This window comes from Theropithecus gelada, chromosome 4 (genome assembly GCF_003255815.1).
Source record: "Theropithecus gelada isolate Dixy chromosome 4, Tgel_1.0, whole genome shotgun sequence".
Lineage (NCBI taxonomy): Eukaryota > Metazoa > Chordata > Mammalia > Primates > Cercopithecidae > Theropithecus > Theropithecus gelada.
In genome coordinates this window covers 136,775,838-136,789,884 of record NC_037671.1, presented here as the reverse complement: position 1 = coordinate 136,789,884, position 14,047 = coordinate 136,775,838, and the positions used below count along the sequence as shown (strand labels likewise).

The 14,047-nt window shown below is 41.9% G+C and overlaps 1 protein-coding gene across 5 annotated transcripts in view; it reads left to right on the top strand.

Annotated features, from left to right (window-relative positions):
• The window catches only part of LAMA4 (laminin subunit alpha 4), a 149,089-nt gene that overhangs the window by 78,828 nt on the left and 56,214 nt on the right, over positions 1 to 14,047 (top strand). For all 5 annotated transcript variants that reach the window (XM_025381900.1, XM_025381899.1, XM_025381901.1 and 2 more), the window contains exons 11-13: positions 1,107 to 1,274; positions 3,776 to 3,969; positions 10,995 to 11,111. In XM_025381900.1, coding sequence (XP_025237685.1) covers positions 1,107 to 1,274; positions 3,776 to 3,969; positions 10,995 to 11,111 — 479 coding nt within the window. The remainder of the gene's footprint in view (positions 1 to 1,106; positions 1,275 to 3,775; positions 3,970 to 10,994; positions 11,112 to 14,047) is intronic.

Here is a 14,047-nt window from a genome sequence, read left to right as displayed (position 1 = left end):
TTTCATCCCTTTATGTAATTCTGGAATGCTGTACACCAATTATATGTCATGCCTTATTCCCAGCCATCTCTAAAATAACCGCTGGTGACCTTCAAACTATTATCTACATAAAATACAACCCCTTATCCTGGTATGATTTATGTGACACCAATGTTTGTTTACCCATCAGGTCTGGCCAACCACATAGATCATAGTAAACCACAGACACGCAATTTCATTTATGCCAGGAAGATAAAATGCTTCCTCCTGGAGCTGCAGTAGAACAAGGTGACAATTACATACCTTTCTTCTCATCATATGTAGTAGGAATGAGGGATTCAAAGAAGTATTTCAGTCTGCTAATATTTAGACAGGTCACCTAATCCCTTTGAGCCTCAGTGGTCCCTCCAGTTCTAAAATTCTCCACCCGACTTATGGAAGTAGGGTGAAAATGACCCAGAGTGGTCACACTCTAGGAGGCAAACAGCAACTGCCAAAAAATAACTATGAAGGAGCCAAAGCTCACATCATATTATAACAAACCCCCGTTTTATATTTAGCCTGTGAAATAATTTGAAAGACTCATTTGGACAGCTAGCAATACGCTCTCATTTTGTCTTAAAGCTTTGATCAAATCTTTGTCTAAAATACAATTAATAACTCCTACATATTAATAATCTCACCCATGACAGGAGTGATCACTGAGCATTTTCTGTAAGTTAAATATGTTATATAAAAGGCTGATCAAAGACTGTAGATTTGGATGCCTTGAATATCAAGTTACAGTATTTCATGCTGAATATTAGCATTCTCGAATCACTGTGGAAACCAGATGAGGATGAAAGCCAAGCAGGTTTTGCATTAGCCAGTTCCCATTCTAAAGACTCCACATAGGAAGCAGAGAAGAAAGAGTGGTTTCCTCGTGTCTTTCTCCTTCGTGGATTAGGTGATGAGCTTCCATGCTCGCTGCGATTCACAGCATGAACACTAGCATGCTGCCTTTGAATAAGTCTCTCTTTCCATTTCAGGATCTGCCCTGTCCTTTGCCCACAGCCCTCGCTCCCTTGCATTTCTAGTGCCCGATCATCTCTCCCTGCTGCCTTGTTTCACCATGTTCTTCCTTTCAGAGATCAACAACAAGATGCTTTATTATGGGGAAGAGCATGAACTTAGCCCCAAGGAAATCTCTGAGAAGCTGGTGTTGGCCCAGAAGATGCTTGAGGAGATTAGACGCCGTCAACCATTTTTCACCCAACGGGAGCTTGTGGATGAGGAGGCAGATGAGGCTCACGAACGTAGGTGTATTCCTCTCGTAGCTGACCCAGCACATGTTTGCCCTCTTTGTGGGTCCAAGAGCAGACGGTAAACCTAGGGCAACATATAGTCAAAGCAACCAATTTCCTGTGTTCAGAACTATTTAGAATCTACATGTGGCCACAGGGAATCATTCAGGACAACTTGACTTTATAACCAAGATTTTTAGATTCAGGCCCAACTTTGAGCCCCTGAAAACAGCTGAGATACCATAAGGAATCTATAGCATTTGGTGAAAACGTATAACACAGTAGAAGGAAGGCTAAAGGAAACAAATTCCCAGAACTACAGTAAGAGAAATTTTATTGAGAAGGCAGGAATGCTACAAGCCCAGAAATATTCATGCTGTGAAGACCATGAATGACTTTAGTATCTTTTAGCCTCCAGTGGAAATTTAACATTTCCTTTAGCGATGAGTATAGGCACCAAACCACAGTAATATTATTGAATCTATCACTTGATCACTGTATCAGTTATCAATTACTATTATAACAAGCCACCCCAGGCCGGGCGCTGTGGCTTACCCCTGTAATCCCAGCACTTTGGGAAGCCAAGGCAGGTGGATCACAAGGTCAGGAGTTTGAGACCAGCCTGGCCAATGAGGTGAAACCCCACCTCTACTAAAAATACAAAAAATAGCTGGGTGTGGTGGCATGCATCTGTAGTCCCAGCTACTTAGGAGGCTGAGGCAGGAGAATTGCTTGAACCTGGGAGGTGGAGGTTGCAGTGAGCCGAGATCACACCCCTGCACTCCAGCCTGATGACAGAGTGAGACTCCGTCTCAAAACAAAACAAAACTAAACTAAACTAAAGCCACCACAAACGTATTCATTTAAAACAATAACCATTTATTGCTCCTGCTTTCATGAGTTGGCAATTCAGGCTGGACTCAACCTGGACAGCTCGTCTCTGCTCCATGTGACATATATTGGCTGAGCTCACTCAGATGTCTGGGGCTGGCTGTGAAGGCTGGGCCTCTCCCTCCATGTGAGGTCTTCACTCAACAAGGTTAGTCCAGGTTATTCACATAACAGCAGCTTTAAGAGAGCAAGAATGAAAAGCACATGGTCTCTTAAACCAAGGCTTGGAGCTCAGCAATGTCACATCCATTTTACTGATCAAGACCAGCCCAGACTCAAGAAGTAGAGAGATAGACTCCACTCTTGATTGGAAGAGCTGCAAACAATTGGTTTAACCTACACACTCAGTGAGAGAAATCACCGATTTGCATATTATATTTTAGCTGCTGCTGTCTCATAACACTGTTTAAATTCACCAATAACTCAAAATTATGGCAGCTATTAGATCCACCTTTAGATCTTGTTAGTTAAGGGATTAGTAAAGAAGCATATACATTATTATATTACCAGTTTGGTTTTTAAATATATTAGTCTCCTTTTAAGTTCTATATATTTTATTTTATGCATTTTAGAACACACTGTGAGAAGCAGTCTGAAGGCTTCATTCGATTACAAAGGGACTAGTGACACAAAAACGATTAAAGGGCAGTAGGTCGTTTTCCTACAACTGTCACTATCAACTTCTGCTAACCATTATTGTGGATACTGTAGAGAGACATTATTGACATACAGGTTTATTATGGTGGCAAATGTGTAAAGTCTTAGAAATAATAAGAACCAAAGAAGAATCTCAGGCCCCAGTTCTGAGTCAGACTCAGAAAGGCTAGAGCTCTGATGTCAGTCACTGCCAGATGTGTCCAAGCTCATCGCCTACTGTGGCTGCCCTGGAGAAGTGGGACCAATGACATCTCCCACTCGGCCTCCTTCCACCTAGAATGCATTTTCCAACACTTTCTATACTCAGCCAGGAACTTTTGTGTTCTGCTTACAGTGATGGAAGAAAATCTCAACAAGACAAACTGATATTCCCTGAAGAAAACAGAAATTAAGGCACATATTCAATGCATGTGTCTTTGAGCAGAGAATAAAGACACATGCGAAGTTTAAGAACATCATCTCATTGCCATTTAATCTTTTTTCCACCAAAATCATGGTTTGGATTTGACCTAGTAGAGCTAACTAAAAACGGTTGCTTAGAAAAACTGCAGAAAATGAGTGGTCATGCACATCATTTTGCCTTATTACTGACGAATTTGGTTATTTTTAATAGTAAAAACCTTACTATAGCCAAGTCCGCTTTACAGAGTAAAATTATTAATATTCTGGATAATAATAAGCATAGTATAATGACATGGTTTTCACAAAAAGCACAACCTCTGTGGGAAAACTAATCAAACCCTTCTTTCAACTGACTGTTATCCAGGGGCTCCCAAACCCTAAAAACTAGGATTTTTTTAACTTCAAATCTAAAAGGTGGAGGAGCGATCTTTATGAACAACAGCTTCAATCTCCATTGCTAAAGAAGGCATGGCCTGAAAAGTTTCCAACTTTGCAAAATGCTGGGAGGAATGGGAGCAAACAGGAGAAAGCCACACTGAGCCTCTGTCTCCACTTCCTCCCAGTGCTGAGCCAGGCTGAGAGCTGGCAGCGGCTGCACAATGAGACCCGCACTCTGTTTCCTGTCGTCCTGGAGCAGCTGGACGACTACAATGCTAAGTTGTCAGATCTCCAGGAAGCACTTGACCAGGCCCTTAACCACGTCAGGGATGCCGAAGACATGAACAGGGCCACAGCAGCCAGGCAGCGGGACCACGAGGTACAGTGGACACTCACCATCAATGCATTTCAGCATCAGCAGTGTAACGGTACACCAAGAAGGGGCAGTTGATATAAATTTTTTAAAAATATTGGTATATTTAAATACTTATATTTTAAAATATTGGTGTATTTTTTGCTGCCATAAATTACTAACATGTGTGTTCCTAAAATCAACTTGAAACTAGGCTAATTGTCTAGTTCTTGCTTTGATAAGAATGCAGTAGTTCTGGTGCTTGTATCCATGTGTATGGATCTGTTGTTCTTGCAAGTAGGTAAGCAACGCATAGCTTTTTTTACACTGAGAGCACTAGAAGGCCAAAGCATCTCAAAACCGTGTGTTCTGGGTATGTGTAATTTTTGGAAAGGCACGATAAGCAAATCTCACAGTCTGGCTGGTCAGCAGCTGCAGGGATAAGGAGACTAATTGCCAAGGCCATGCAAATGCAAAGAGGAAGGTGAGGAAGATTCCCAGACGTGACCATAGCTTACACAGATAGTCATCTCATGGGGCCAGAATTGGCGCATGCCCACACCTACAGAGCTGAGAACTGGTAGTGGTCACGTGTCTGCTTCAAGCAATGTGTGTATTCACAGCCACTGGCATCAAGAGGGGCCATCTTTTGATAGGATGACACATGCATGTTCAAACATACTTTAAAAGATTAGGGAGAAAAGAATACTGTGAACAAATACAAACCAAGTATGAGCAAATTCATGAATTCAGTTATGTATTGTTGTGGTTGGCAAAAGCCACTTCAGCTAGGCTCTCTAGCCCGATTTTCAGTCATCATTGCCCCTTAGTAAGAATCCTTGTAAAATTTCTTAAATAAAAGTTAATTACACTCATCAGCACTATTTGCTAATGGGAGCAAATCCCTAGCCAGTATTTTTTAGAATAATACGGTTGGGATAGCATTTTTTTTTTTTTTAAATGAATGCATGATTATCTTATTGTTTCAAGGTAGTCGCTGGGACTCGCCTTACCCTTGAAGTGTCCCCCTTTCCCTCCTCCACATCCAGTCAACCACAGGTTCCTCCCAGGTTTACTATGTGACAGGTTTTAGCTCTCTTCTTTCTTTTCCATTCCTCTACAACTTCTGTAGCTCTGACTTTCGTTGCTTCTCTACCAAAACAGTCTCCCCTTCTCTCTCCTCCATCCTTGCTTCCTTCCAAGCCATCCTCTCCACCCTGCCAGAGCGGCTCACCTTCGTCACAGTCTGACCGCAACTACGTGTGCCCATCAATCCTTTCATTTCTCCTCATCACTTCTAACAGTGCTTTTGACACTGCAACTTGTGAGTCATTTCGCAGGTTACAGAATAAGTTTCATGGGTTGTAACCAGCAGTTGTTTTTTTTTTTTTTTTAAGAGATAGATAAAAGAAAATGAAATCAAGGGAATAGAAAATATCAAAGTGTAACACATATAGCAAGGTATGGTTTCCTCGCAGTTCTGCCTTACATATGTGTACCAGGTTGCAACGTATAATTCATTGTTAACCTCTGAAAGACATTATCCTATAGGATAGCCTATGCTCTTTCACGTGGCATTCGGGACTCCCTCTGATCTGACCCTACCAGCCTCCTCAGCCTCACCTCTTATTCTCCGCCTCACACATTCTGTTCAGGCAATATCACACTACCAGTAATCCCACTTGCCTGGAATGGAGACCACTTTTTCTTTTCGACTCATCTGGCTAACCTCACTCATCCTTTAAGTCTTACCTCAGGCACCACTTTCTCCTGAAGACCCAACCTATACTCCAATCCCATGACATGTTTTGCACAGCTCTGTTTCTGAATTGTGATCATTTGCTAATGAATCTGTCTTCCCCATTGAACTCAGGGCTCCAAAAAATAAGGGAATCGTGTCTCCTTTGTCTTTGAATCATGGAGCATTTAGCACAATGCCTGACACAAAGTAACAACTCAGTAAAAAAATGTGTTGATGTAATGAAAACCTTAAGGACTTTCCAATTTGAGGATCCTGTAGTTTTGTCAGATTGTGCCCAAGTTTATTGAAGATGCATTTTCAGTGCTAAGTAATATAAATAATGAGTGATTCTTCCCATCCTGAAAGATTTAAGCCCATACCCGAAGCCTGCAGGATAACACTATTCTATTCCCAAGAGAAAATTTAGAGCATTTAAGTGAGACGGAAACAACACTGCAACCTCATGCAACAATTCCCAGGGTTCACCAATGAAGACCCAGAACTATGTTCAGTCCTGCAAGCCCTGAAATGAGAAGTGGACCTGCCAACCCACACCGGTCCTGGTAGGACAAGGGCAAGCACTGGCCTGCAGGAGACCCCAGCCAGACTACAGCTGTGCCCTTAGCCACAGGGAGTAATGTTTACTGCTGAGAAAAAAGCAAGACCTATTATTAATACTACCGATAGGAGTAAACTGTATTTGGTTCTCATTTTAGATTGTGAGTTCTCGATCTCAGCCAAGTGCTTTGTCTTCTACATAGCTTTGCGCTAGAGAACACGTATTTTGTGTGTTAACATGTTCGGTTCTCTTTTGATTTATTTTAAGGAATAGATCTTATCTCCAAAGTCCTTTGTAAATTTTATAATCAGGAAGGGTAGCACACAGTCAGTGAACTGAGAACCAAAGTGTCTGCATAAGCACAAACCAGCTGATTTGCTGGTGGTTGGTAAATGTCAGGGTGCGTGCAGGGCACAGTGGACTTTGTAAATGTAACAAGCAGGAGGACAGTGTTGCCTATATGAAGAGACTTCAGTTCTAAAAGTGAATGATTGCCAAAATAGGTTTTAAATAAACTTATACAGTTTGTTTTTAAACTTCATGCATGTGGCTACCAAAAATTTGGCATTTTTGATTCAGACAAATGGTAGTGCTCATTTTAACTTTACCAAACAGACCCTTCTACTGCGTACAAATGAACAGCATGAGCAAGATTTCAGGAAGGGAACAGCATAGCGTTGAGGAATTTGAAAGTCCTGCTCCCTCTCGGTTCTCCTTCCTCTTCCTGACCTTTGGATCTGGCATTAGCCACAGTTGCACCCCTTTTGCCCCCATCTCCTCCCTCAGTGACTTCACCCAGTCTCACTGCTTCAGTCCTTAAAAGGGATTTATTTGTGGATCTGCATCCTTATTCAAAACTGAGCCCCACAGGACAACTTTCATATTTGTGTCTGTTTGCGGGAATAGCTACATGGATTAGTCTTGCTATTACCTGCTGAAAATCAAACCTTTTTTCCTCCCATTTCCCTTCCTATTTTCTTATTCTTTCTCATTCTTGTCCAGGGTTCTCCTCTCCCCTCCAAGTCCCCAGGCTCTAAGTCAGCCCCTCCTGCTCTGGGGTTCTGTGAGCAGTGATTTCTCCAGTCCTTTGTGTCTCACTTGTATATATTTTGGTCTGCCCCCTGCCTAGGCTCCTGGCTTCTCTCCCCTTGAGATTACTGCCAGATTCGATTTCAAGGTATCCCTCTAAATGTATAGAAACTATATAATGAACCTTCATCAAATGCCTTCAATGGCTTCCTACTTAAGAAAGGTAAATTCTTAGCCACCCATCGTCTGAGTCCACCTACTGCTCCAGTGGTATTTCTTGACTTTCCTACAGACTGTGCCTCTTAGCCACTGGAGACCATGCACATTTTCTTCTTACTGCTTTTGCTCATGGTATCTCCTTCGCTCATCTCTCTCATCCATGAGTAATTCTGTCTAGCCTTTAAGCCAGGTTAAGTGTCTCTCTCCGTAGAGTGCCTCACCTACTCACTCGAGTCCAGTGGTTCCTACATTGCTGCAGTCTTACATCTTTTTGAGAATTCAGTGAAAACTATGGAACATGCGTGTGCACAGACACGCACAGACACACACGCACACACACACATATCCCTGCCATGAGAAAAATGTGCACTTGTTCACACGTATAAGACTGACAGGCAAGTTCAGGTAGTCTACCTTAACCCCAGATTAAGAATGCTGGCTCGGTGGCTCACGCCTGTAATCCCTGCACTTTGGGAGGCCAAGACAGGTGGATCACCTGAGGTCAGGAGTTCGAGATCAGCCTGGTCAACATGGTGAAACCCTGCCTCTACCAAGAATACAAAAATTAGCCGGGCATGGTGGCGGGCACCTCTAGTCTCAGTTATTTGGGAGGCTGAGACAGGAGAATTACTTGAACCCAGGAGGCAGAGGTTGCAGTGGGCTGAGATCGTGCCATTGCACTGTAGCCTGATTGACAGAGTGAAACTCCACCTCAAAACAAAAAGAACTCTAGCTGCCAGAAGGAGTTCCTCCTTCCTCTCTACTGGTGCAGTCATTGGTTGTACCACTGGAATGATCACCAGGCATCATCACATTCAGCATATATTCTTCTATGTTCCTGTCTAGGAGTCACTCTTAATTGCTCAATGCATAACTCTGTGTGTGTGTGTGTGTGTGTGTGTGTGTGTGTGTGTGTGTGAGATGGTATGCATCTAGTCTAACACCCCTAGACTGTGAGCATCCAAGGGTGGCACTCCTGCCTCACACAAATTATATCTTCCTAGCACCAAACACGATAACTTGCATTTGCTACATTTGTTGATGAACAGATGGATGGACAAATGCTTGTAGCACTCTCAAGTAATACAGATTTGATTTATGTACGCTGGTTCTTCCTGATTACAAATACTCTTATTTATTTCGTATTAACTTGGACTTCTAAATTACTAAACCCTACTTTTACCATTCTTTTGCAAACTTTTGCATATTTAAATATCATGAAATTTTAATTCTTTCCAACAAAATTTAAAATCCAATGTTTTATTTGTAGTCTTTCTTACGACAAAGAGATTTGAATGGATCTGACCTTACTGGAATTTGACTCTGTGTTTTAGAAAACAAACTTCAGTGGGTTTGTTGTTGTTGTTGATGTTTTGAGACACAGTCTTACTGTCACCCAGGCTGGAGTACAGTGGCACAATCTTAGCTCACCAAAACCTCTGCCTCCTGGGTTCAAGCAATTCTGTGGCCTCAGCCTCCCGAGTAACTGGGATTACAGGCGCGTGCCACCACACCCGGCCCAAATTTAGTGTTTTAATTTTACATTTCACTATTACACCTATAGCATGGGCTAGAAAAGAATAACCCCCAAATTTCAGTTCTCATACAAAACCAAAAAAGTACCCACAGAGCTTAATCATTTTGACGTGTGCCAATAGTAGCCATACAACTAGCAATTACATTATTTTGTCATCTTACTTCTAACCCCAAAGGGTAACAGAATGATTAAAATCTTATCAGATGAACATGAGATAGTATATTTTAAAAGTAAGTAAACTACTCCTTCAAAAGCACTGTTTGGGGATTATTATATACTGAAGCTTTAGCTTCCCGGGACTGTTTTTTCTTTTTTTTTTTTTTTTGTTTTTTGGTGACTTTTTTTTTTTTTGACCATGGAACTTTTTCTATATTTTGCATATGTGATATGCACAATGAAGCATGCTGAATAGTGACAATTATGTCATTTTCATAGTTATCAGTTTTCAACATTTTACTTTGTTCAAGCTGACCACTTTTCTGTGGAAATACCTTTATTTGTTTCAAAGCTAATTTTATTCATTTCTGTCTAATGCTATATATGGTCAACGGGAGAAATTCATTAACTTGAAGCATATTGTTTTTCATCTACTGCAAATAAGCTTATATACAGTGCTATTAGCACACAGTTTTGAAGTTTGTCTCTGACCTCAGGATGTTAGTAGTGTTCTCCCGCAGTCACTCAGAGAGAACTTACAGAAGGGGTAAAGAACACTGTAAAAGGAAAACAGTTTTGTAAGAGGTAAATAATATCAACCTTTTTTCAACTCCCTTCTTTTACATACTTTAATACACACATTTTACAATATTGCTTTTGTCCACAGCTGTATAACTCCCAGTCTTTGTAAAGATAAGAATAATTGATCTCAGATAGTCACACTGTATTAGGCTTGATGGATATTCAGGGGAAATTGATTCTTTTAAAATGTTCTTGCATTAAGAGGATGTTCAAATGTGATTCTTTTCTGTCTCTAGATCTACATCTACCCCATAGCAACATATTTGGAGAAGATGAGTTCCATTCTTCCTTTTCACGAAGTCAGGAAAGGCTGCAGGGAGTAAGAAAGGACATCAAGATGAACTTAAAAAGTTTTAAAGTATTTCCTTCTCTATCTAGGCTTCTATAATTATTTCTATGATATCCTAGATTTCACCATAATGTATATTTCAACTCTAACTTAAGTCACTGTTTCTAAGGTAACTTCAACTCATTTTTCACTCAACTTGTAAAATGAGTCTTTTACTTTTCCCTCCTAAAGTTTCTTTCTATGTTTCTTTCAAACGCTAAACTCACTGGAAGCTCCATAATATTTCTTCAGAATCACAGTGTCCCTGCCTCTAGAACCTAAAAGTGAGGGTAGAAATTAAAGTACTCATCAAGACGTGTATTAATATTTACTTTCCCTTCTCAAAACATCTGAGGATTTACAATAAAGAGCTCTGAGTGGTATGAAGCAAGATTACAATTTGATGCTTTAATAGTAGGGCCACTTTTAATTTTTAAAAGGACATTAAGATTATTTTTGTATATTCTCTGTTCCTGTCCAAATGTGCTGTTTGTGTCAGGCCCAGAGCTGGCACATGATAAATGCTTTTAGAACTAATTCATATTCCAATCACTGCAAATGTAGAGCCTGTGTTCAATCCTGTCTCCACAGTCCTTTATATTCTGGGAAAAAGAGTCAAATGCCCTCTCTAATGCGCTAGCTCTCTTTGAAATGACAGTGTTATAATAATCCTCCATGCATCTAATCTCCCAAGATTCTTACTGTTGTTGTCTCCATATTATAAATGAGAAAACAGCATCAAACAGGTAGCGTGCCCCAAAGGCACACAGCAAGGATGGAGCTGGGATAGGAACCCAGATTTGTCTGAGTCCAAAGAGAGCAAGTTGGTATTTAATGCTCTCCCCGATGCTTTCCCTAAAGATGTATTCATTTCACTCTCCCTTACTCTTCGTTCCTGCAGAAACAACAGGAAAGAGTGAGGGAACAAATGGAAGCGGTGAACATGTCTCTGAGCACATCTGCGGACTCTCTGACAACACCTCGCCTATCTCTTTCAGAACTTGATGATATAATAAAGGTAAGGACGCACGTGACTTGTTCAGGTTTGTATTTCCAGCAGGTTGCAACAGCAGCTCAGGGTCACAGAATAATAATAAATTCAGATCTATCAAGTGAGCAGGCATTATAAAGATCAGATGACTGAATGTTTTAGTTTCTTGCACTGTACAACAGTCACTAGCCACATATGACTACTTAAATTTAAATTGCTTAAAATTAAATAAAATTAAAATTTTAGTTCTTCAGTCACATTAGCCACAGAGCTAGCAGCTACTATATTCAGTGGCACAAGCATGTGCGGAAACAGGCATTGCGCCACTGAATATAGTGGAACTTCTTGCAGAGAGTTCTACTGAAAGTGCTGCTCTCGATCCATCCTACTCGCTCTTTACTCATAAAGTTGTGTTTAATAAATCTGGTTTTCAAAATCAATAAAAATCACATTTTGTAAAAGTAGAAAATTTCCAATAAAATGCAGTGAACTGAACTATCATGAAATAACTCTCAGCTCATTTTTATTACCTTTTGAAACATATCACTTTCAGGCCATTTGATTGTCATCTCATCCTTTGACTATTTCAATACCAAACTCTCTGTCTTTCTCTCCAACCTGACTCCCATCACTCTCCTTGGTGACAGCAAAATCCATATGGATGAAGTCACCAACTCTCTGACCTCCAGTTCCTTGAACTTGTCCTCTCCAGCAAGCTTATCCTCCAGTCCACCTCTGTTATCCCACCTGTGGCCATACCCAGGTCTTGTCCTCAGTAACAGTACCTCCTCCCAAACCCTAGTTTCAAGCATCTCCCTCCCAGAGCACATCTCCTATCTCACTTACTTTAGAATGCCCACTCCAGTAATTCTCTGACCACATGGAGACCTCCCTGCCTTTCTTACCCTACCCCTCTCATGTGCTTGCTTCCCTCCTTAAGCAACTCAAATTACCAACATAATCATTCTTTCAAAATACCCTTAACTACCGTATCTGCCTGTTCGTCTGTTGTGCCTACCTGAGATTACTGACTCATCCCCAGCACCATGGCCATACCAGAGCAGCTGCATGCAACTGGTGGGAACCCACTTCGCCTGCTATCAGTTCTGCCTGGTGACTTGGCTTCCTGCTTTCTGAAAAATCAGAGACAAACAGAGAACTCCCTTGATCTTTCCTCCCCAAATCCGCTGGCCTGCCTGCATTTGCACCCACACCTCTGCCTCCCCTCCGTTGTAAGCATTCCTTCTCCTGCCCGGCCCCTTCCTGTGCCCCAAACCCCATCCTTCCTCACCTTGAAAACAGGTTGCAGGGTTTCACTCCTCAAGTTATACCCTCTTTCTTCTGGATCACCCAGTTTCTCATTCTTTACTAAATCACTACCATCAGCATACAAACATGCTGTACTGTCTCCTATCTTTTAAATATCCAAAAGAAAAAAGCCCTGTAAAAAAAATATATATATTTTATAAAGCTTGCATCCCCTCTAACTTCTGTCCTACCACTCTGCTCAGCTTCACAGTAAAATGTTTCAACAGTGACTTGCCATTGCTGTTTCTACCTCCCAGACTCCCACTGTCCCCTATACTCAGCCATTTCTGAAGTGGGTTCCATCCCCTTCACTGAGACTATTCCTGTCCAGATCACCAGTGACCCACCTGTACCAAAACCAGGGTCGCCTGTCTCTCCCAGGCTTTCTCAGTCCTCCCTCCTCTAAACACCAGGTGGTGCCCTTGTCCTGGCTGCTGTGGTACCCGCGCACAGCTTCTCCCCTGGCTGGCGGTTTCTTCCCGGCCCCCTTTGCTTACTTCGCCTCTGCACACCCTCTAAGTGGTCAATATTTTAGGCTCTGCAGGCCACATACAACCACTGTCTCTTATTTTTTTCTGAGTTTTGTTTTGTTTTGTTTTGTTTTTTACAACCGCTTAACTATGTAAGATATATTCTCAGCTCAGGGCTATATAAAAACAGGCTTCGGTTGGGTGCAGTGGCTCATGCCTCTAATCCCAGCACTCTGGGAGGCCAAGGTTGGGGACAGTGCTTGAACCCAGGAATTCAAGACCAGCCTGGACAACATAGTGAGACCCCCATCTCTACAAAAAAAAAAAAAAAAATTTAATTAGCTAGGCATGGTGATGCATGCCTGCAGTCCCAGCTGCTCAGGAGGCTGAGATGAGAAGATCACCTGAGCCCAAGAAGTGGAGGCTGCAGTGAACCATGATGGTGTTTCTGCACTCCAGCCTGGGTGACAAGGTGAAACCCTGTCTCAAAAAAAAAAAAAGAAAAGAAAAAGAAAAGAAAAAAAAGACTTGAGCTACACTTGACACTGGGCCATGTTGATCTCTGCTCTGGATAATGAATGGCTCTGTGCTTGGTCCTAGGCCTTCTTTTCTAACTATACTCTCTCCCTAGCTGATCTCATTGACCCCCTCGGCTTTAAAGAACAATTACACACCGATGATTACACAATTATACCTCCAGCTATCACACCCCACGGAGTTCCAAACTCCTATATCCGAGTGCTTACTTGACATTTTCAAGTCAGAACTCAGGATGATTGTAATAAAGTCACAATCTCATCTACCGTGTATTAATAATAGATATATCAAACTTGACATGTCTTAAATAAAACCCACTCCTTCCCCAGTCTTCCCCATCTCAATAAATGGCGCAACCCAATTGCTCAGATCAAAACTCCAAATCCCAGCACTTTGGGAGGCCGAGACGGGCGGATCACGAGGTCAGGAGATCGAGACCATCCTGGCTAACATGGTGAAACCCCGTCTCTACTAAAAATACAAAAAGCTAGCCGGGCGAGGTGGCGGGCGCCTGTAGTCCCAGCTACTTGGGAGGCTGAGGCAGGAGAATGGCGTAAACCCGGGAGGCGGAGCTTGCAGTGAGCTGAGATCCGGCCACTGTACTCCAGCCTGGGCTACAGAGCGAGACTCCGTCTCAAAAAAAAAAAA